The sequence below is a fragment of the Staurois parvus genome, unplaced genomic scaffold (assembly GCF_062004578.1).
Source record: "Staurois parvus isolate SC_StPar_1 unplaced genomic scaffold, SC_StPar_1.0 ptg000607l, whole genome shotgun sequence".
Lineage (NCBI taxonomy): Eukaryota > Metazoa > Chordata > Amphibia > Anura > Ranidae > Staurois > Staurois parvus.
The window spans coordinates 3,950,299-3,974,222 of NW_028318403.1; the positions used below are offsets into that span (position 1 = coordinate 3,950,299).

Here is a 23,924-nt window from a genome sequence, read left to right on the forward strand (position 1 = left end):
TCTTCCATTTTGGTTGTTTATCCCACAAGTTTAGCAGCAGAATTAAAAAATATGCCTATTAGACACATAGATAAACCCTGGTGATTTGTACTACAGGTGTCAAAGTCAGAGAACCAGTGGAGGAAGCCCTGACCTAGAAGCCGTAAGCAGGGGAGAAAATGACAATGCTCTGATATTGAAGGGGTTAACATATAGAATACCATCAATTTACAATCAATCTTAGTAATATAGGAAAAGATTCTAATACTGCAAGAAGGCAAAGATCCATATATAGTTATAACCTTATAAATACTAAACACAAGTGCTAAGATCCTGGATATGTGTAAATGTCCACGTTGTTGTGTAGATATATACTTATATATGTACACATGATTGTCTAAATATATATATGCATATAAAAAGAACAAAGCTCAACTTTGTTAGAAAAAAAAAATTATAACCGACTTTTATGTTCAAAGCTACAAAAAAAAATTACCAGCATTTCCCAGAATCCTTAGCGGCTCACGGCAGGTAACTCATTACATTCAGTGGAACCCCCCTACTTTCCTTGCCAGGACATAGGAAAGTAGAGGTAGGGTCTCACGGGATCAGTTAAACAGTATAAATTAATTCTGATTATAGCCTAGTCTCTTTCAGAGCCACAAGAAACATATTATTTGTGTGCAAAACATTAATGGCACTGAAAGAGGTCCAACATTTTCATGCTATATTTTTGAACAAAGGATGTTGTTGTGTTGTTTTAAATGTTTCCTGAATCCCGTTCTTTTCATACATTCAAACCTGGACGTGTTTGTGGTGCACACCCAGAATCCACCCCTCCCCTGCTGAAAATGAACCTCCGACAATGTATAACATTTGGTATAAGTTAAATCATCTTGGCTTAGCAGATCTTTTTCCTATAGCTGGTGTTAAGCCTGGAGTCCAGTGGATCCATCAGTCAACTAATGGCAAAAGTGGGTCTTAAAGGACCACTATTGTAAAAAATATTGTCATTTCAGTGGTAGGCTTTTAAGACTGGATATACTGGTGGCTCCTTAGTCCCAGCCCAATTTGGATTTGTATATAAAACAGGAATACAATATACTGTTAATATGATAGGTGTTTGTATGTAAAGAGGTTGTCCACACTCAGCTAGTATTTTCTCGTGTACTCATGCAGCTGTACATTGCTTAAAGTGTATGTAAACCCTTACAGTGATCTTCTCTTGGAGGAAGAACAAAGAGAGGGCGTTCGGGCCTAGTGCATTACCATAAAAAATGTTTAATAAGAAATAAAAGTTGGTGTTGTACTCAAAATGGCAGTAAAGTCAAAGGCACTTGGTCTCTCAGCAGAGGTGTAGCTAGGGGGGGGGCAGGGGGGTACATATTTACCCGGGCGCCAAGGTACAGAGGCGCCAAAATGAGGTCACAAGATCTGCAGCAGACATGTCATCTGATACGTCAGCCATCCATAGTGAGTTATGAGAGGAGAGAGGAGCCGGCCGGGAGAGGAGTGGAGAGGAGGGCAGTGAGCCGGGCATGTGCCGGAGGGGACGAGGGGAGAGCCGAGCCGGGTGAGCAGTGCCATGGATGAAGGGGGGGGCAATGTGATTGGGATGGGGGGGTGTCTACAGGGACCATATGAAGCGGGGGGGTGTCATGAGGTGGCCGTTCGAGTAAAATATCCTAGCTATGTCTCTGGCTCTGAGGAAGAGGCAAGTCCTCGAAACACGTCAGCCTATTGGATGTCTACATTCCATATTGCGGTCAGTCACGTAGCGCGGTTTTGACCAAGCTGTTCTTTTATGATGTGCCTTTGACTTTACTGTCGTTTGTGAGTACAACACCAATTTTTATTTCTTATTAAACATTTTTTATGGTAATGCACTAGGCCCGTGTGCCCTCTGTTTGTCCTTCCTTCATTCAATATATTTGGATTTCCCCGGTCTTTTGAGGGCAGCAAGGTGTGCATATTCCAGGACATTCATGTGGTTCTAGCCTACATTGAGTCCATCCCCAAGTGCAGGAGCATTTGTGTTTGCTCGTTCTTAGTGCTCTTCTCTTATTTGATCCCTTTTGGTCTATTAACTATACCAGAGAAAGCATTTTATGATTTTTTTTCAATAAGTTCCTGAAATCCAGCACTCTGCAGTAAACATCTCCATGTTATAGGGATAGGAAGAGGGCGAGGTTTGTAGCCCTAACACACATCCAGTCCTAAGGTTCTTCCATAGATACAGTACAATGAGTTAATGTTGTCACCCTAGGAAATGTGGCAGGATCACTAGGTGAAAATAAAGCCTGAAGAAAAAACAAATTCAACTGTGTTTATGTAACCATTATGAATACTTTGACTGTTTCTCTTATACTCAGTACCAGGATAGGTTTATCCTGCACCCAGGGCAAGCCCGCCACCACTGCTAATGAATGTTGTAAAACAGGTGTACCACCCTGTGTTCATTCTCTGCCCCTTGCCCTGCTGTGCCCAGGGCAGCTGTCCCTCCTGCCCACCCCTTGTCTCAGCCCTCTATGTACTGTCTTTAAATGGCTATCATAAAAAAATATGTTTGTGAAAAATGAATTTAGCCACCTCTTCTACAGGTAAGCTGCCATATATAAAATCGGAGTTCCGCTCCCCGACCCAAAAAAAAAAATTAAAAGTCAGCAGCTACAAATACTGTAGCTGCTAACTTTTAATGTCAGGTTACTTACCTGTCCTGGGATCCAGCAGTGTCCTCATCCCAAACCGATTCTTCAATTGATTGTTGGGTGCTGGCCCCACCATCTTGATTAAGGGAAAGTGCCCTTGAAGCCTTGTGGCTTAACAGCCGGTTTCCTACTGCACATGCACAAAGAGCACTGCACTTTGTCAATGGGCTGCAGTCCTCTGGGACCTGTGAAGTGTCCCAGAGGGCTTTGAGGGAGCTGAACCTCCAGCTCAGTTTGCTGCGGCCACTGTCACAACCAGATGCCCGCTCCCCAATCCCCCCCAAAAGGTGCCAATTGTGGCAGCAGACAGCAGGGGGGGGGAGCAGAAAAGCAGAACTTCCACTTTTGGGTGGTACTCCGCTTTAAGATTTTGTTTTTGATACACTTTCATTTTTCTGCTTTAAAATCAGCCTATTTCTCCATGAAATATTAGTTTTTCTTCTTTTCTCGTTTTTATGTTAGTGTTTCCAGTCTTTCCAGGTACATCTTGGTTTCCTGCCTTATATGATATAACAAGCAGGCAGACTATCAAATTATGAGTTTAACCTGGTTATCTGGTAACCTTGTTCCAAGCAGCCAGTTCGGGAAAACTCACATTGGTGGTAACTGGCAGAAAATGTTCTAACAGGAGTGGATAAGCAGCAAAAAGTGGAGAAACATATATTATTGATTGGCATAAGCCACGTCTGACAAACAGCGAGAAAAGAAAACGTCTGTATGGAAAACCTCTTTGTCTAGCTATACAGTGCAGGAGGTTCATTTTCAATCTTGAAACATACAGTGGTCCTGTATAAAGGCACTCTTATTTATAACATATAGTTAGATATGAAGGTCACTCGTTTCTATCCTCTGCTGGGTGCAGGTTAAGGGCAGTGTCTCCTGGAATTACCCCACCGGAGAGGTAAGACACCACGGTGTCATCAGGACCAAAAAGGGATGAGGACCTTGATAAATTGACCATCTCTTCTGTCAGGAAAGGGACGGTGTTCTCAAGCTCTGTTTCTTTTCCTGAAAAGACAAGAGCAGACAACAAGTTTAAGAAAAGTATTATCGTATATGAATTGCTAGAAGAACACTCAGATGATTGAAGAAATCTCAAATCCAATACATTTCAGATAAGACCCACAGTGCTATAACAACCACCTCGCATTACAAACTAATATACCTACATACATAGTTACATAGTTAGTCTGACTGAAAAAAGACAAAAAGTCCATCCAGTTCAACCATAGAAAAAAAAAAAGTTCTAATCCTAAACCCACAGTTGATCCAGAGGAAGGCAAAAAAAAACACAGCAAAGCGTGATACAATTTGCTCCTGCTGGGGAAAAAATTCTCTCCTGATCCCCCAAGAGGCAATTGGATATTCCCTGGATCAACAATTATGTAAAGCGCTGCATAAATTGACAGCGCTATATAAGTACCTAAAATAATAAATAAATACAATTAGAGTAGTACTATAACATGGGGATAGTTGTAAAACTACATCCACCAAATATCAATCCAATGCCTCAACGCTAACGCCTCTATTTTAATACTATAAAGCTAGAGGCTAAAAACAATGATCCTTAGCATTAGAGACGTGCCCAATGCAAACATTTGTTTTGTTTCAGATTCATTTGTTAAGTTAATAATACTATATTTTGTTAATAATAATAATAGGTAATTTGTTTTCCAAATTCGTTTCATATATTCAGATTAATTTTGGATATTCATTATTTTCAAAATGATTTAAAATTCTAATTATTTCAAAATTTCAGAAGACAGCTATATTCATTCTATTTTATTCTATTCTAATTGATTTTTTATTTTATGTTTTTACTTTCTATTCTATTCCTTTATTTCCTATTATATTCTGTTTAATCCTATTATATGCTATTATTTTCTATTCTATTCTATTCTATTCTATTTTATTCTATTCTGTACTAATTATTGCAATAAGTTTCCATTTTTATTTTCCATTACATAGTTACTTAGTTAGTTTGGCTGAAAAAAGACAAAAGTCAACCCAGTTCACCAAAAAAATAAAAAAGTTATAATCCTATACCCATAACTGATCCAGAGGAAGGCAAAAAAAACACCAGCAAAGCATGATTCAATTTGCTCCTGCAGGGAACAAAATTACTTCCTGACACCCCGAGAGGCAATTGGATATTCCTCAGATCAACTTTACCTATAAATGTTAGTATCCAGTTATATTCTGTGTATCCAAGAAAGAATCCAGTACTTTTTTAAAGCAATTTACTGAGCTGGACAGAACCAACTCTTGAGAGAGTCTATTCCACATTTTCACTGCTCTTACTGTGAAGAAACCTTTCCATATTTGGAGATTAAATCTGTTTTCCTCCAGACGTAAAGAGTGCCCCCTTGTCCTCTGTGATGACCTCTAGGTGAATAACTCTACTCCAGAGTTCACTATATGAACCACTGATATATTTATACATGTTGATCATACAACCCCCTTAATCTCCTCTTCTCAAGAGAGAATGCATTCAGTTCCTCTATTCAAGGGGTGTCCAAACTATGGCCCTCCAGCTGTTGAAGTATTACAAGTCCCATCATGCCTCTGCCTCTGGGTGTCTTGCCTGTGGATTTCAGAGTCTTGCAAGGCCTCATGGGATTTGCAGTTCCTCAACACCTGGAGGGTCATAGTATGGACACCCCTGCTCTATTTCTTTAGTTTTTATTCTAATGTATTTTGGTTTATATTATACTATTAATTTATATTCTTTTATTTTCTGTTATGTTTTATTCTATTCTATTCTATTCAGCAGCCTAAGTAGGAATCATCATCTTATTTCACTTTTATGCCTTACTGTATTTATTGCAATATGTTTTCAGTTCTAATTTATTTTCGAATTCAAATTCATTTTTAAAATCAAATTTAGATTAATTTTCCAATAATTTGTTTCATTAAAATTTATTTATAATTCATTCAAATTCGTTACTATTTGGATTCAAAAATTCGGATACATCAGAATCTTTGAATAACAAAAAATTTGTCTGAATTTCGATTTATAACAAAACAAATCGCAAATGTCTACTTAACATACCAGGCGGAAGCAGTTGTGTCTTAAAGTTTATGTGTTATGGGTGCGGATAGGGAAAAGTTAAGACTGCTTTAGAGATAAGGAAATGTTTTAAGTTACTGATAATATGGCAAACCTTTAGGTGCTCAATAGTTTCTAGTGCTGAAAGATTCTTGCTTGAAGCAACAGCTGCTTAAAGCTGAAGTTTAGCTGAAAGAAAAAAATCTCTGTAGTTTTAGTGACTGGACTTGCTTGTAATGAAGTATATCCCATGTCATGCAGGCAGCTGGATCCGATGGAAATCCTCTGTGCAGGGATGTCCTGTCCTCTTCCTGCTGCTGAACTCCCTGCACTGTAGGGGTTAATAGCAAAAATTCTTCTAGGACGCCACATTGAGCAAACTCTTGATGGGGACCCACCCCTCTTCTCCCCTCCTCCACTGAGAAAAGTTGTTTCATAGTGTACACTGCATGCAACATGATCTCTGAATATCGGAGAGAATCCAGTAACTCTCCCCATTTAGATTGTGCTATGTGCAGTGCGCACTATGAAACAACATTTCCCAATGGAGAAGGAGGGAGATGGGGGTGGTGCCCGCCAGGAGCTCATTCACTGCAGCTTCACGGAAGACTCAGAACCCCACAGCCCCGGAGGTTCAGTAGCAGGAAGAAGATGGGGCATCCCCACAGAGAGGATTTCTACAGGATCTAGCTGCCAGCACAATATGGGTCACTAAAGCCCTAAAACTATAGAGAACTTTTTTTTTCAGCTAAACGTTAGCTTTAAAGCACATGCCCAGCGATTTCCCAGATTTATCCTTAAAGCGGAGTTCCACCTGAAAAAAATAAAATAAAAGTCAGCAGCTACAAAAACTGTAGCTGCTGAGTTTTAAAATACAGACACCTGTCCCTCGGTCCAGTGGTGTCCTCACCACAGCTGGTTTCACTGGCCGTCTTCTCTTCCGGACACCAGCATCTTCCGTGTGGGCATCCGACTATGACAGTTTGCGGTTTCACAGCCGGGGGGCCCACTGCGTAGTTTTCTGGGACCTGTCACGTGTCCCAGAAGACTACGGGGAGGGAGGACAACTTCCACTTCTGATTGCCTAGGCCAGTGGTCGGCAAGCCGCGGCTCGCGAGTCACATGCGGCTCTTTACATGCTTTAATGCGGCTCTTGTGTGCCAGGCGCCCGCTCCCCTCCCTCCTCTCGGGCGGCAGGGACTCTGCAGCGTGATCCAAAAAAAAAAACAGCCAGGGCAGCGCGCTCAAATGCAATGATTGGCCAGTCTCACTGCCACTCACATCCTGATAGCCAGTGATTGGCTGTCAGGATGTGTGTAGGCGGGGCAGCGTGACGAACGTGAGAGGAGCTGGGCTCCTCTCACAGTCCGCCCTGAAGACCAGAACGGCGCGGGAATACGGCGAGAGGAACGCGCGGAGCAAAGGTAAGTGACTTGACACAGGGGGGACTTGGCTTACTACTTGCTACTTACTTACTACTACTATATGAGGGATGAATTACTATAGGGGGGATGAATTACTATAGGGGGGATGAATTACTATGGGGGATGAATTACTATATGGGGATGAATTACTATATGGGGGGATGAATTACTATATGGGGGATGAATAACTATGGGGGATGAATTACTATATGGGGGATGAATTACTATAGGGGGGATGAATTACTATAGGGGGGATGAATTACTATGGGGGATGAATTACTATAGGGGGGATGAATTACTATGGGGGATGAATTACTATATGGGGGATGAATTACTATGGGGGATGAATTACTATATGGGGGATGAATTACTATGGGGGATGAATTACTATATGGGGGATGAATTACTATGGGGGATGAATTACTATAGGGGGGATGAATTACTATATGGGGGATGAATTACTATATGGGGGATGAATTACTATAGGGGGGATGAATTACTATAGGGGGGATGAATTACTATATGGGGGATGAATTACTATGGGGGATGAATTACTATAGGGGGGATGAATTACTATATGGGGGATGAATTACTATATGGGGGATGAATTACTATGGGGGATGAATTACTATATGGGGGATGAATTACTATGGGGGATGAATTACTATGGGGGATGAATTACTATATGAGGGATGAATTACTATGGGGGATGAATTGCTATGGGGGATGAATTACTATGGGGGATGAATTACTATGGGGGGATGAATTACTATATGGGGGATGAATTACTATATGGGGGATGAATTACTATATGGGGATGAATTACTATATGGGGGATGAATTACTATATGGGGGATGAATTACTATGGGGGATGAATTACTATATGGGGGATGAATTACTATATGGGGGATGAATTACTATGGGGGATGAATTACTATATGGGGGATGAATTACTATATGGGGGATGAATTACTATAAAAACTTATTGAAACTAAAAACAGTGTACCATCCTATGTATTTTCAGTTTTAAAAATGTGGCTCTCAAAATATATTTAAATCGTTATTTTGGCGAGATTTGGCTCAGTTGAAAAAAAAGGTTGCCCACCACCTAGGCGATCGCAGTGGAAGTGGGAGCGGGTGCCTGTCAAATTTGGGTAACCGCTCCCCAAAGGTGCCAATCCTTAACGGAGAGCAGGGGACAAAGGCTTAAAGCAGAACTTCCCCTTTTGGGTGGAGCTCCGCTTTAAAACTCTTTTAGATCATATTCCATCATTATTTGTTTCTTTTACCTTGTTCCTGTATTCTCGATAGTCTAAATGTCATTGCTGATACCACTTTGCTACACGGCTCAGGCTACCCCTTATTTTTTTATTTACAGTTGATATAAAAAGTCTGCACACCCCTGTTAAAATGGCAGGCTTCTGTGATGTAAAAAAATTAGACAAAGATAAAATATTTCAGAACTTTTTCCACCTTTAAATGTGACCTATAAACTGTACAACTCAATTGAAAAACAAACGGAAATTTTTTTGGGGAGGGGGTTTAAACAAAAAAAACTAAAATAATGTGGTTGCATAAATGTACACACCCTCTTATAACTGGGGATGTAGCTGTGTTTCAAAATCATGTTAAATAAGAGTCAGTAGACACCTGCCATCATTTAAAGTGCCTCTGATTAACCCCAAATAAAGTTTGGCTGTTCTAGTAGGTCTTTCCTGACATTTTCTTAGACGCATCCACCAGCTAAAGCCATGGTCCGCAGAGAGATTCCAAAGCATCAGAGGGATCTCATTGGTCTGGGAGGCTGCCAAGAGGCCTACAGCAACATTAAAGGAGCTGCAGGAATATCTGGCAAGTACTGGCTGTGAGGTACATGTGACAACAATCTCCCATATTCTTCATATGTCTGGGCATTGGGGTAGAGTGGCAAGACGGAAGCCTTTTCTTACAAAGAAAAACATCCAAGCCCAGCTAAATTTTGCAAAAACACATCTGAAGTCTCCCAAAAGCATGTGGGAAAATGTGTTATGGTCTGATGAAACCAAGGTTGAACTTTTTGGCCATAATTCCAAAAGATATGTCTGGCGCAAAAACACTGCACATCACCAAAAAAACACCATACCTCCAGTGAAGCATGGTGGTGGCAGCATCATGCTTTGGGGCTGTTTTTCTTCAGCTGGAACTGGGGCCTTAGTCAAGGTAGAGGGAATTAAGAACACTTCCAAATACCAGTCAATGTTGGCACAAAACCTTCAGTCTTCTGCTAGAAAGCTGAACATGAAGAGGAACTTCATCTTTCAGCATGACAACAACCCAAAGCATACATCCAAATCAACAAAGAAATGGCTTCACCAGAAGATTAAAGTTTTGGAATGGCCCAGCCAGAGCCCAGACCTGAATCTGATTGAAAATCTGTGGGGTGGTCTGAAGAGGGCCATGACAGATTTGGAGTGTTTTTGCAAGGAAGAGTGGGCAAATATTGCCAATTCAAGATGTGCCATGCTGATAGACTCATATCCAAAAGGACTGAGTGCTAGAATAAAATCAAAAGGTGTTTCAACAGAGTATTAGTTTAAGGGTGTGCACACTTATGCAACCATATTATTTTAGTTTTTTATTTTTACTTCCCTCCACCTAAAAGATTTCAGTTTGTTTTTCAATTGAGTTGTACAGTTTATAGATCACAGGTGGAAAAAGTTCTGAAATGATTTATCTTTGTCTCATTTTTTTACATCACAGAAACCAGACATTTTAACAGGGGTGTGTAGACTTTTTCTATCCACTGTATGCATGTGAAAAAATATTTTTCAGAAGTCAATAATTATAGTATTTGGCAAGAGTCTCCAAACTTTTCAGTGCAATGGCCAGAACGTATATTTTACAAATATTCATAGGCAAAACAAAATCTCCAGCTTTCCAATCAGTCAGCCCTTACATCAAGGTCTCCATCAGAGTCCTCCTTACATCAGAGCCCCAATAATTTTCTACCTTACATAAGAGTCCCTATCAAAAACTTATTTACATCTGGATTCCTATCAGATTCCCCCTTACATCAGGGTCTCCATCAGAGTTCCCTTTTTCATTAGGGTCTATATCAGATTCTTCCTTACATCAGGGTCTCCTTCAGATTCCCCGTTACATCAGGGTCTCCTTCAGATTCCCCGTTACATCAGGGTCTACATCAGATTCCCCGTTACATCAGGGTCTCCATCAGAGTTGACTTTACATCAGGGTCTCCATCAGATTCCCTGTTACATTAGGGTCTCCATGAGATTCCCCGTTACATTAGGGTCTCCATCAGATTCCCCTTACATCAGGGTCTCCATCAGATTCCCCGTTACATCAGGGTCTCCATCAGATTCCCCGTTACATTAGGGTCTCCATCAGATTCCCCTTACATCAGGGTCTCCATCAGATTCCCCGTTACATTAGGGTCTCCATCAGATTCCCCTTACATCAGGGTCTCCATCAGAGTTCCCTTTATATCAGGGTCTCCATCAGATTCCCCATTACTTCAGGGTCTCCATCAGATTCATCCTTACATCAGGGTCTACATCAGATTCCCCATAACATCAGGGTCTCCATCAGATTCATCCTTACATCAGGGGCTACATCAGATTCTCCATTACATTAGGGTCTCCATCAGATTCCCCTTACATCAGGGTCTCCATCAGATTCCCCGTTACATCAGGGTCTCCATCAGATTCCCCGTTACATTAGGGTCTCCATCAGATTCCCCTTACATCAGGGTCTCCATCAGATTCCCCGTTACATTAGGGTCTCCATCAGATTCCCCTTACATCAGGGTCTCCATCAGAGTTCCCTATATATCAGGGTCTCCATCAGATTCCCCATTACTTCAGGGTCTCCATCAGATTCATCCTTACATCAGGGGCTACATCAGATTCTCCATTACATTAGGGTCTCCATCATATTACCCCTTACATCAGGGTCTCCATCAGCGTCCCCCTTACATCAGAATTCCCTGTTACCCTTACATAAGGGGGCCGATGTGTAGACTATAGGTAGACTCTGTTGACCTCAACCCTTAATGTTTTGCACATTAAGGATATACCATTAGGTCTAGCTGTAGATTGGATAAAATCGGTTACATAGCCAGACGTGGCCCATGGGCCATAGTTTGGTGACCCCTGGTCTTCGAGAAAGGTGATTGTTAAACACACAAAATAATAACTGCAGATACCTGCGCAGGGAGAGTTAAATTGTTGGTTTAACCCTTTAGATGGCATCTCTGCTACATTCTTCTCCAGATCCACTGAGAGCTGTTGCATCTAAAATAAAAATGTAAGTTTGCAAGCTCATTGAAAGGAAAGCCATTAAAGTATACACCCTAGTACATTGTATCCAATATTGCTGTGCAAAGAATGTGCAAAATACACAAATCTATAGCAACCAATCAGAAATTGAATATTTTTATCTACTAAATAAGCTGTTATTTTTGAGCAGAAGCAATATCTAAATATACAATATCTATACAAATGTTACTGAAATGATCTTCATGTCAACTGACAGGTTGCAGACAGATGCTATATTGCCCACAGCTGTATTGGGTGTAGATGGTAAATAAAGATCACAGTGAACAGAATGAATATTATGGGAATGACTAGAGAGTATGTTTAAAGTTGTGGCTCTAGGCAATTTTTGTTTTTCAGTAGGGTAAGCCCTGGTTCACACTGTGGTGCGGAACTCGCTATCGGTTTCTGTGCGAATTCCACACTGCATCACAATCGCACCCCGTTCATGCAGGGTGTATGCTAACTTAACAACACCCCGAAATCGGTTCGCAAAACGCGGTGCGATGTGCATAATCGGATCGCATTGGTGTGAATACCCATGTGATCCGATTCTAGTGCAGACCAAAAAAAGGGCCCTGCACTTTTTTGGTGCGGATGCGGTGCGATTTGAGCCATGCAAAATGTATTGCGGCTCCTGTGCGAATCACATGCGATATGTCGCACCGCAGAAATATGAACCCAGGCTAAAGAAGGCTTAAAATAACTCTAAATTCTGGTTTAAAAAGGAAGAAATTTGTTCAAATATGTATTCCTAATTTTAAAAAGTACATTCTATTGCCCTCAGCCTCCTTCAAATCACCAAATTCCTTTTTTTTATGGTCTTTTTTTGCTCCTATCATCCGACTTCCTATTATAGGGTGGCTACAATCTATTTTCCATGGTCTCAGTATATGTAGAAATATAGCCACCCTCTCTTGCTCTGATGGACTATGTACCATGGGATTTGTATTGTGCATAGAGCAGTCATGTGCACTGCTTGTTCCACACAAATAGAAGTGAGGGGGAAACAGAAGGTTTCAGGAGCTCACAGAAGATGTTAAAAGGAGCAGAAAACACAGTAAAAACGATTTCATTAAAACTGATTGCAGGACCATTATAGTGTATGTAAACACTCACCTTGTAAAACAACCCATTCAGTTCGCAATAAAAATAAAAGTCAAAACATTTGTGTATAGATATAAATATTCATTATAAATACCTTTGTTCATTTTTCTATAAGTGATCACATTCCCTCTGTTCTCAGCTGCATAAAGAGCTGAGAAACAGCAGCACACTGGTCTTACCAGAGAAAGGCTGTGCAGGGGGGATGTGTAAGCACAAGTCTGAGCACTGGAAGAGAGCACACTGAGTTCCCAGCACAGCTAGAGAACTGACCACTCTGTACTTTTATGCCTAGTGTGGTCCGTTTTTAATAGGAAATCAGAGGGACTGACAGGAACACCAGGGATTTCACACAAAGGAAGCAATAGAAAGAGAATATTATAATTTTTCATACAAATACATGGTACAGCAGGCACAAGTCGGGAATATGAAATGCTGGGTTGACATATTCTTTAAGTAATGGGTGTATGATGATTATTTTTGGTGAGTAAGGATACAATTTATTGTCACTTTATTCCTGAATGTTGGATGATAAATTTGCACCAAAAATAACAGATTCAGATGGCTAAATCCATATTTCTGTGTAAGTTTTGATGGCTTGGATTTCCTAAATGTTTCTGGGAAAAAGGGACCAAAGACTGCTTCAACAGTTGTTTCTGTCTAATATCAGCTTCAGCATCTGCCTGAGTACCGTTAACCTGACTACTAGTGCCACCCAGTCCCAGCCTTTCTATATTAGTATCTTTGGTGGAAGTTATTTGGCCTCATCATCTAACCAGACATGGCTACCAGGAGCTTCCCAAATCACTCTGGACATTTTTGCATGATTTGTTTCTCTGTAACACAACTTTCTGGAGCCTGGTTCATATTCCCATTCACTTCAACTGGACTTCTGGTTCTGAAATTCCAAATGTAGAAGATTCGCTAAATTTATAAAAGTTTGACCAAACCATAACAAAGTGAACTTTTCAAAAATTCACTCATCTCTACTTTCAACCTCTTGTCAAGTTTTTATTGCTGGCTATGTCCTCAATGGGTAGGATATCTTTTCCCTCCTGTACCAGTGACAGTGGTCACTATGAGAAAATAAGAAGAAATCTCTCCATTTGTGTTACAGACAGCAATAAAAATGCTATTTTATTGTTTTGGGGAAAAGAAAGAACTGCTATTGGATTGTTGTGCGTTCTGTGTCCCCATTGAGGGGATCTCTTAGATTGTAAGCTCTAACGGGCAGGGCCCTCTGATTCCTCTTGTACCAAATTGTATTGTAACTGAAGTGTCTGCCTTCATTTTTTAAAGCACTGCGTAAACTGCTAGCGCTATATAAATCCTGTATAATAATAATTTATCTCACTTCTTGTCCCAGTGAAGGTAGTTACTGTGATAGTAAGTGAGGCAAGGGTCTCTCTGACAGACATTGCAACACTGGCAAAGATTCTAACTTTCTCCTTTCTGTCCAAAAAACAGATTGGGGTTACACTGTAAAACCTGGAGTCTACCAATAGATTCAGTTAAAGAATTACACTAGGATTTTCTAAAGAAATTATTTTGAGGCTTCTCTATCATCAAATATGTTAATATAGTAAAGGTTCTCACCGGTGACAGACTGGTGTCCATGGCTGGAATACTCCATTCACTCACACACAGGCCAGCACTGAAAACCTGAAAAAGATGGGCATCTTAGCGAATGCAACACACAGGGTTATGGAAAATGGTATTTACATAGACATTCACACCCACACCCATACAGGTTGAACTGGATGATCAGGCGTCTTAATTCAACCTTACCAACTATGTACTATGTAGTGTATGGCCAGTGTTACATTTTCAGCATAATGTATTAAGATCAAGGGCAGAACCTTCTAATTAAATGGGGGGGGGGGGAGTATGCCTAATGATGTGATGTGAGTGGACATGTCTGAACTTCCTCCTGGAAAAATATCCTGTTGCCATCTATGTAAGCTTCTCTGGGTGTGTTCCCTGGAGACCAAGAAATACTCACATCCAGCACAGCAGCTGAATCCAAGTTATATTGCTGACTTCTTAGCAGCATCTGAAGTCCCTCCAAACTGACATCAGTATTATCCAAAGTGTCTGGAAGTTCTTGTCTGAAAAAATGATCACAATCAAATCACATTAGTAAAATAAATTAATAAAATACAATAAATTAGTAAAATACAGCAGGAATGCAATATATCACATAAAAGTGAATCTATAGATAACATTTACCAAAGCCATGTTAACAGCCTTCTTTGGATGGATAAACAAAGAGTTACAGAAAGACTGAGATACTTACATGTTTCAGGGCCCTCTTCACCACTGGCCATGTGTTTGAAAGCTTAGGAACACTAAGATCATGTGACCAAGAGCCTAGGCCTTCTGAGATGTTGCTACCACTGATGAGAGCCTGAAGCAGCAGTTATTTCAAAGGAAAGCAAACGCTTCAGTATTTATATTAATATTTAATTGATTCACCTCAGGGATACTCTCAACATATCTTTCCCTTTCTCCATTGGCTTGTAGGAAAGTGGAAGTGGAGTTCCCAGTTAGGTGGAATCCCTCCCTTGGAAGAAAGAGAGGAAGGGAGTCCCAATATGTGTGTAGTACTGGGGATAGGGAGTTCAGTTGGGCCTGGAAGGAGGAAGGAAAAAGGAGAACAGAAGAACTTGTCCTTCTTTCCCCTTTGGAGAAGGAAGCTTGGCCTGGACTCACATATGGGACATTCAGGATTTTGCTAAGTCCCCTTGGGATAGAAGGAGAGAGAGGTAAAGCAGTCTATGGACCTCAGCCCAAGTGCAGTCATCTTCCCCATGCTTGCCAACTTCAAATAGATGGCTATTGACAGAATCCGTTCTCCAGCCATTAGGTGAAGAGCTGTGCCTTGAATATACTGATTGTATCTGGTAGCACTACGTTTACTAAAGACATTACTTTATACTATGAACTTGGAGCGCATTCAGTTGGCCTGCATCTCAGTATTTAGTGAGACTGAGCTCCACTGGTGTCCATTGGCTGTTGGGCCTGAAAAAGGTGGGTCAGCATCTGGAACCCCTGGGAATGAGGGGGCAAAGGGCACAGCCAGGTGGGTGGATTGGGGGTTGGTGTCCACACACCAATCACACATCAGGAAGAGTCATTTGGCAAAAAGTCACATTGGCTGGAAGGTCCGTGTTATGTGTTGGGGGTCATATGGCCACGAGTGTGGCAATCCGCCACCTGGCTGCTTATAAAGAGACAATCTACTGTATTTCAAGACTAGACTACTGACTTTTAAAGTTCTGATTAACCTAGGTCTAAAGTAAATAAAACATTTGCTGCAGCACTATTCCTCTATGATTATTACTCAATTCAGATTGATCCCGAAAGTGCACCTTAAAACTGTTTGGATCAAATGCTTCTATCACTTTTATCAACCTGATGCAAAAGAGGCCCTGAATTTGTATGCGCTGTAACTATAAGCTCACCTTTTTAACATGGCTATTGGGTTCAATGAAGTACATTACCTCCTCTGAGCATATAAAATCTAACCAATGATTCCATTTAAGTAACTGTATACAGTATATGGACTGAACTTAGAGGATAAAAGTACATTCTAAGTGTTATGATGCCACTGACCTCTCCAGTGGATTCCTTTGTCCTCGTCCCTCCAGTTGCTGAGATCCTGAGGGCTGTGGTGGGCTGCAACTCTCTTTACCTTCTAGTATAGATTGCACCATTGCAACTGGCAACACAGGAGGATCTGAACATGCACTGCAACTTGTCAGAGATACATCTGTTTCTGTTGATCCCTTTACTCCAGGACTGATGGGTTCTTCTTTAATGAGCAGGAGACATTTATTCCTAAATATGAATCAGTTGGGTTAATGGCCATAAACAAAGGCTTGTACTTTTGATGTGAGAGTCTGGCATTCACACTCTCCAGCCATAACCTTCTGACTTCCAACATTTTATCACATTTCCTTCCTTGTCTTCTTTATAACAATGATCTCTGAAATACGTAGAAGAGGTCTATCCTCAAACTGTCTTACTTTCTTCATTCCATCCCTTCTAACATGGTCTACCCTGACCTAACTGTTAATAAATTCAGTATATTGTGTTTGTTCACACGTTTCATATTTTCATTCTCCAATCTTCATTTTAGGTGTAACTATCATCCTAGATCCTATGAAGAGCTGTATGAATGACTGAATTTAAGGAAAAATCTGGCTTAAATATGGATTTTCTGGGATAAAAATCCTATATCTATAATTTTTTTGGGCTCCAAATATTTCTACTTATTTAACTATGCTCATCACCAGAAATTTAATCTGCATGGCCCTTTTGCTACATTTGCTTCACTTCTCAACCCGTCCCATCCTGCCCCAAATTCTGCTCTCATTGCTCAAGAGTTTGTAAACTGCATTAAAGTGATTCTGTTGCTAACATAAATAGCATAAATAAACTGTTCCCTGCAAATAGGTAATTGAATACTCCCCTCCCCTGCTGCTTACACCACTGATTGCTACAAAAGCGAAGAGAAACTACCAACTAAAAGTTCCTGCAAAATCTGACACTTCTGGGAGTGTCAGATTCCCAATTCCCTACAATGCTCAATGGTTTGCTCTGCTGGCCTTTACATCATTACTGAGTCCAATAGTGACATGGTGGGTAACAGGAGGAGCTACAGCTTATGGCTGATGGCAGGAAACTGACAATCCTAGAAATTTTGGGTTCTGCAGGTTTATCTGGTTGTTGGTTTTTTGCTTTTTTAGTAGTAGCATAATTTCTTTAAATCTGAAAAGTTACAAGTATATAAACTCTAAGAAGAAGAAGAAATATGATACTGTAGGACCTCTACATAACTCAAGAAATATAATTGTAAGTACACAGTTGCAACTTAGTAACCCACTGCCTCCGGGGATAGCCCAGTAGGCAGTGGGGCCCGGCAGTTGATACCAGGAAAGAAAAAAAAAAGACACTAAATGGTAAAAACTAGAATACTGTCAGGAAGGGCATGCCAGTAAACGAGATGGCTCCTCTGGATGGTCTTCTGTGCACCTTCACAGACTAATACATGTTCCTTCTCATGCACACAAAAACTGGGTACAGGTACCCGTGCACGTCATCATGCTCACATGTATTCGTGACAGATGTTGGTGCCAGACAGGCTATTTAAACTGTGCCAGTGCTCAGGATCAGTGCTGCTTTGTCTTCAGCTTCCTGTGTATCCTGTGACCCCATGATCCTGTATCCTGATTCCAGTTGCTGACCCGGCTTGTCCTGACTACCCTCTGAACTCTGGCTGCACTGACATTGGCTTGTCTTTTGACCTCCGCTCCTATCTGCTACATTGGCTTCTGCATCACTGATCGGTTCCAGACCCGGCTTGTACCCTGACCACGCTTCTGCCTGCACCCCTGTACCTGATCCATCCTGCCTGTGTATGACCTGGCCTGCCTGACTTTGCTACTTTGCCTGCTATCACCGGTACCTGTCTACCACCCCAGTGTTCCTACTGATCTACAGTATGCTACCAAGAACCGTCTCATCTGCTCGCTGTTGCCAGTACCTGTCTACTTCAGTGCGCTGCCTGGCTGCCTGCCTTACTGAAGACCCCTGACGACTTCACCTGGTCAGCATGGACACCTGCTCTGCTGCTAGCAAGACTTGCAGGCACTCGTGCCAATCTGCACTCCTGCGCCTTCTATTTACACTACCAGGGACCCCATGTCAGAGGTGTTAGAAGAACCTTCCTCATCATATCAGGCACTGCTACAAGGTGCAAGGTGCATGATAAATACATTTTCTTAGCATATGTGTAAGAGGAAAGGGGGAGGGACAAAATAAGTAGTTGTTTCAGTGAGTTTAATTTGGCTTTAAACTGTTGATATACTGCTATATTTTTATTTCCTAGAGCAAAAAGCTTAACCCCTTGGCGCCGGCGCCTCCCAGCCCTTTAAGGATTTCAGAAGCCGAGAGGCGGGGTTTAGGGTCACGGTCACATAATCGGGAAATGCCCCGATCGAAAGAGGAGATCAGGACCTTTCTGTGAGTACTGGACATATGTGCAGGGAGCTCGCAGGGTGCGCGCTCTCAGCACATATGTTTTTTTTAATAGAACACAAATGTGCGGCCGTTCTGCGTCTAGGCCCAGACGCCGGGAGGCTGCACATTTGCATTCGACCGGCATGAAGAGGTTAAACAGTAAAGACCAATAAGCCCAACTGCTGTTGTGTGAGATTTATTTGAAAGTATTTTGAGAAAAGACATACAAGAATATACAGTATAGCATTGAACCCTCTAACTAAAAATAATTATCTTAAGTTTATGCAAGGTAGGTCTTGTCTACAAAATTAAGTTTTTATAAGATAAATTGAAGAAGGCAGACAAATGCAGGCCATACTTTGGTCAAATTCCGTACAAATTTTCTTCAGAAAATTGGAAATTTCATGCATTTGCTAATTCGATGTTGCCACCATTGGTTTTGGAATTCGAACAACCAAGCCTTCAATTTCACATGTTGCTGCAGAAAAGGATTTTCGTGGCCAAGAATTTTCTTTTCTTTCCAGGTCACAGGTCATGCTCATTTCTTTTTCAATTATATTTCTCGCACGATTCTCAGATCATTGATTAGAAATTCATTCATTTTTCAAAAAATTTCCAACATGCCTAATCACTCAAATTTGATGATCGCAGGAATAACGGCCGTTTCTGTGGCCCACTAAAGGTGCGAAATTTGAACGAACGAAAATTCTTAGAAAAGATTTTCTAAAGAAAATTCTTTCAGAATTCGACCCATGTATGGCTGGCTAATGGGGTTGATTTACTAAAACTGGAGTGCAAAATATGGTGCAGCCCTGCATAGAAATCAATCAGCTTTCAGTTTTTTTGTCAAAGCTTAATTGAACAAGCTGAAGTTATAAGCCGATTGGCTACCATGCACAGTTGCACCAGATTTGGCACTCTCCAAAGGGTTGTTGTTAATAAAATAAGTTCTAAATAAGGTAGGATTAGTAGTTTTATATCACAGTGATCAAACATGGGCCCAGTTCTGTCATTCTGTTTATCAGCTCTACCCATATACTGTACAATGATTCAACTATAGCTGGGTGAAACCAAGATAGAGAAGGACTTGGGAAGACTGGTCTACAATAAACTAAGCAGTACCACTCAACTCGAAGTGCCAGCTGAAAAAGCAAACAAAACCCTGAGATGTTTAAAAAGGAAGATGCACCGCTAACTAGTATTCTGTATAAATCACTTGTAAGGTCACATTTAATTTTGGGCTACACATTACAAAAAGAACATCAGAGTTGTAGAGATGGTAGGAAGCAGACTACTCAATTATTAAAACAGATGAAAAATCTCAAAAGTGAAAGATTAGAAAACTTAGTTCAGTTTGCTAAAAAGATATCTTAGACGTGACTTAATTTTTTAAAATGTATCCAGTGCAGGTAAAGAATTCTGACAAACATATTTTAATCCCAATTACTCCAAAAGACAAGGGTGCTGTGTATGGAAGAAAAAATTAGAATGGGGCTATGTACAATAAGAATGGCTAAGCTTCAGAACAGTGATCTCCAAATTATGGCCCGGTGGCTGGATGAGGACCTTTGCTTTGCCTTTATCTGACCCTCTGGGCACTATTCAACCCACTTAAAACAACAATGGGACATAATTCCTCCCAAAGACACAGAGGATGATACACTATTCCTCCTTATGACACCAACGTTGGGGCACTATTCCTCCCCTAATATCAAAGATGGTGTACTATTCCACCCAATGACACCAACAATGGGACACAATTCCTTCCCTAATATCAAAGATGGGTCACTATTCCTCCCAATGACACCAACGATGGGGCACAATTCCTCCCCCAATATCAAAGATGGGGCACTATTCCTCCCAATGACACCTACGATGGGGTACAATTCCTCCCCTAATATCAAAAAGGGGGCACTATTCCTCCCAATGACACCAACGATGGGGCACAATTCCTCTCCTAATATCAAAGATGGGGCACTATTCCTCCCAATGACACCAATGATGGGGCACAGTTCCTCCCCTAATATCAGGGGGCCTTGTTTACTTCCACTGATGCCAGTACATTTTCTCTTCCCACTTGCCTGACTCAGGTCCCCTATAGTCTGAAGGACAGTAATCTGGCCCTTTGTTTAAGAAGTTGATCAAAAAAATTATGAAATTTTAAAAATACTCAATTTTTTATACAACTATTAACAACCAAAATTAACATGGAGAGCAATGGAAGATTATGTTTTTACCTCTTTGAAAAAATTGTCAACAATTGCATAGGAGGGTTCACTTTATCTTGCTATAGGCCAAAGCTGCTCATGATAGATTGAAATTGATGGAGATCAGTCTTTTTTAGTCTTATTAGGGGCACTTCCAGGGACAAAATATAATACCAGGGACTGACCATTTAATTTGAGTTTGCGGCTACGCATGTACGTGATTTGTTTGACACATGCCAACTTAGTTAACTGCATGTTTTATTGAACAGATCCAGAGGAAGAGAGAGACACACAAAAACATTTTATCAATGTGTGTATCAATTCTGCATTACACCCAGCAATAGTATAACGTTTGGAGGTGTGCTCAACCACTGCATTAGTCCCTCCTGCTCTTGTTAATTATGCTTGCCTTTGATACGTTGCATAATTTCTAAAGGTAAGACGCATTATGTAAACTTCTTATCCAACATATGTTCATTAACCATTGCCATCTTTACACATCAAACACTCATCTGAAAATATTCCTTCACACTTATTACCTTTGTACATCTGCACTTGGCTGTGCATTTATGGAGCTGGCAGGCAGAGCCTCAGTCACATCTGAAATGATAGGCCCAGCAGTGACGGCAGGACTGCTTAAAGCGGACGTTGGATCTGTGGGCGGCTGCATAGAGAACATTTTATTAAATATCCATAGTCTAAGATGCAGTTGAAACCCATTATATAAAAGGGCTTATATGCAGAAATTATATGATATTGTAAGGATTCCTAGCACCTAAATACCAGTGCAGGCTCATGCTCATAATCGTGCACATGCGCATTTGCACACATGCTCATACTTCTAAGTGAACAGGCAATGTTAAACATACCATTCCAGTTCATCATGCTCATGCCGTGTGCGTACACGTGAATGTGCACAAGCGCATACCAATTAGCACACACACTTGGCACCCAGTAGCCTATTTACATTGGTCTGTCACTATGAGCAGTTGCTGAATGGTCTTCAGCTTGTACCTGTATTCCTGAGACCTGATCCACTAAACCTGCTTACCTGTGTATGACCCGCTTTTCCCTTTGACTTCACCATTGCTCCAGCCTTAACCTTGTTCATCTGATCACTCTGACCTAGGCCCGTTTACTGTACTTGCCTTTGCCTGCTGATTCTGTACTACGCTGGCCAGCTGTTGTCAACCTTGGTCTGCTTCCTGAATTTGCTCTATCTGCTGAATTGGTCCCTCGTTGACCGGGTGTCGCTGGTTCGCTGCTTGCAAATTGGGTCTACTACCATCTCCTGCTCCAGTACCAAGCTGCTTCAGCGTTTGCGTTTGGAAAATGTATTTAACTCTTCCGATTCCAGATGCTGTCCAGAGCCTTTTTTTATCATGAAAAATGCATGCAAAGCATTTTTCCAGTACTCAAATGGACCTGGTACACCATACTTTCAGGTTTTGCATGAAAGAAAATATGTTAGACACTGCTGCAATAATTTCTGCACAGAAATGAGCTGGAAAACAACCAAACACCACAAAAAAAATACAGCTAATCTAAACAAATACTGCTCTCTCTGCTTCTGCTCTCCCTATTTATCTCAAAATATCTGAAATTGTTAATTTTTTACTGTTTTTCAGTGCATTCTGGGCACTTTGGAAGGTTTATTGAGGTTATCTTTAAAAAACGCTTCTAAGCGCAAAGGCTCATAAATGCACATAAACGCGGTATGCAAACTCAGCTAAACAGCTGTTTTTTAACCTAAGTTCTCCAGCAGTCAGTTTCCATCGTTCAGAAGTGCCCCGTGTACATGGAGCCTAAGAAAATGATTTGTTCACATTAGATTTGACAAAAAATTTCCATCCTTGTTTTTTAATGTTTGTTTTTGCTCCATTTGGTTAAAACTGAATGTTGAATCACCCACTTTAATGTTTAAATAATCTAACAAATGTTCTGAAAACGACATCAATTCTACAGGTGTAAGGCCTACTTAAACCTTTAAACCCCCACCAATTTCATATATTTCTTGGGGACTCTGGTCAAAGATTTCTGTCCTTGAGGTCCAAAGTACCAGAAAATAAAACTCACCGATTGGATGTAATATGGGTCTTGTAGGGAGTCCACTGGGAGATGTCTGCTAAACTTGGATAGCGGTAAGGCAGAATTTCCATCATCCAACATTAGAGGTCTACAGACAAACAGAAATTGTAAATATACCTATTCTTCAACATGTTGTTTTGTTTGGCTGATACTGTATATCTTTTATTCATCATGATACAACAAAAGCAAGTGATCCAACCTATTTGACTGCAATAGATTCTGGCACCGGGAGCTCAGCTCTGGTATCTTTCAGAGGAAGGGCTGAGTGTTAGTGTTAGGGCTACAAAAAGGATTTATGTTAGACAGGGCTGGCGCCAGCATTAAGCTGCTTGGTCAGAAGTCTAGGGGTGCCAATATGGGGGGGGGGTGTAAAATCTGAAACCCTGGCCACTTGCTTGGGATTCCCTACTTGCCAACTGTCCCACTTTTTGGCTAGGTGTCCTGTCGAGCAGTGTCCCGGGAATGATCGCGGCCACACATTGCCATACGAGACAGGTGGCATACTGTGTAGCCGGGGACCTCCCTAGCCCACCACACTGTGTAACAAGCTCTCAGCACAGGCATTTCAGTGAAGTGTACTGCACCAGGAGAAGTACTGAAAAGCCTTTTGGGACCTCCCCTCACCACCCCCTTCCTGCAGTACATTTGAGTTGGTCAAAGATAGACAGATGGAGAAGAAAGAGAAGTGCGCCAGACTAAGTGCAGTATGAATATAAAAGTTTATTGCACACAAGATTATAAAAACTCACAAGACATGGGTAGATATCAGGCATCAATATATAAGGAGGAGGATGTCATCTGTGCTGCACCTCACAAATGGATGGCTGTAATGCCAAGGTGTTGCGTGGCTGGCGCTCTAGGCGAGTCCCACAGGAGGAGGCGAGGATGGCAGGCGCAGTAACCGGGAGTCGCGGCGCAGATAAGAACCGGGATCCAGGGCAGGCACTGCTGATCTCTCACATCAGCGTGGGTACAGTAGCCAGCTTGAGGCACATCCAAGATGGCCGCCGGGCAGGAAATGACATCA

The 23,924-nt window shown here is 41.3% G+C and overlaps 1 protein-coding gene across 1 annotated transcript in view; it reads right to left on the reverse strand.

The window, feature by feature from the left end:
- Positions 1-2,501: 2,501 nt before the first annotated feature.
- Positions 2,502-23,924, reverse strand: part of HSF4 (heat shock transcription factor 4) — a 105,503-nt gene continuing 84,080 nt past the window's right edge. The window contains exons 7-13 of the mRNA XM_089692844.1: positions 22,886-22,985; positions 21,349-21,473; positions 16,194-16,418; positions 14,581-14,686; positions 14,175-14,240; positions 11,366-11,453; positions 2,502-3,695 (exon numbers count right to left, since the gene is read on the reverse strand). Of these exons, the coding sequence (XP_089548970.1) occupies positions 3,520-3,695; positions 11,366-11,453; positions 14,175-14,240; positions 14,581-14,686; positions 16,194-16,418; positions 21,349-21,473; positions 22,886-22,985 (886 nt within the window). The 3' untranslated portion in view covers positions 2,502-3,519. The remainder of the gene's footprint in view (positions 3,696-11,365; positions 11,454-14,174; positions 14,241-14,580; positions 14,687-16,193; positions 16,419-21,348; positions 21,474-22,885; positions 22,986-23,924) is intronic.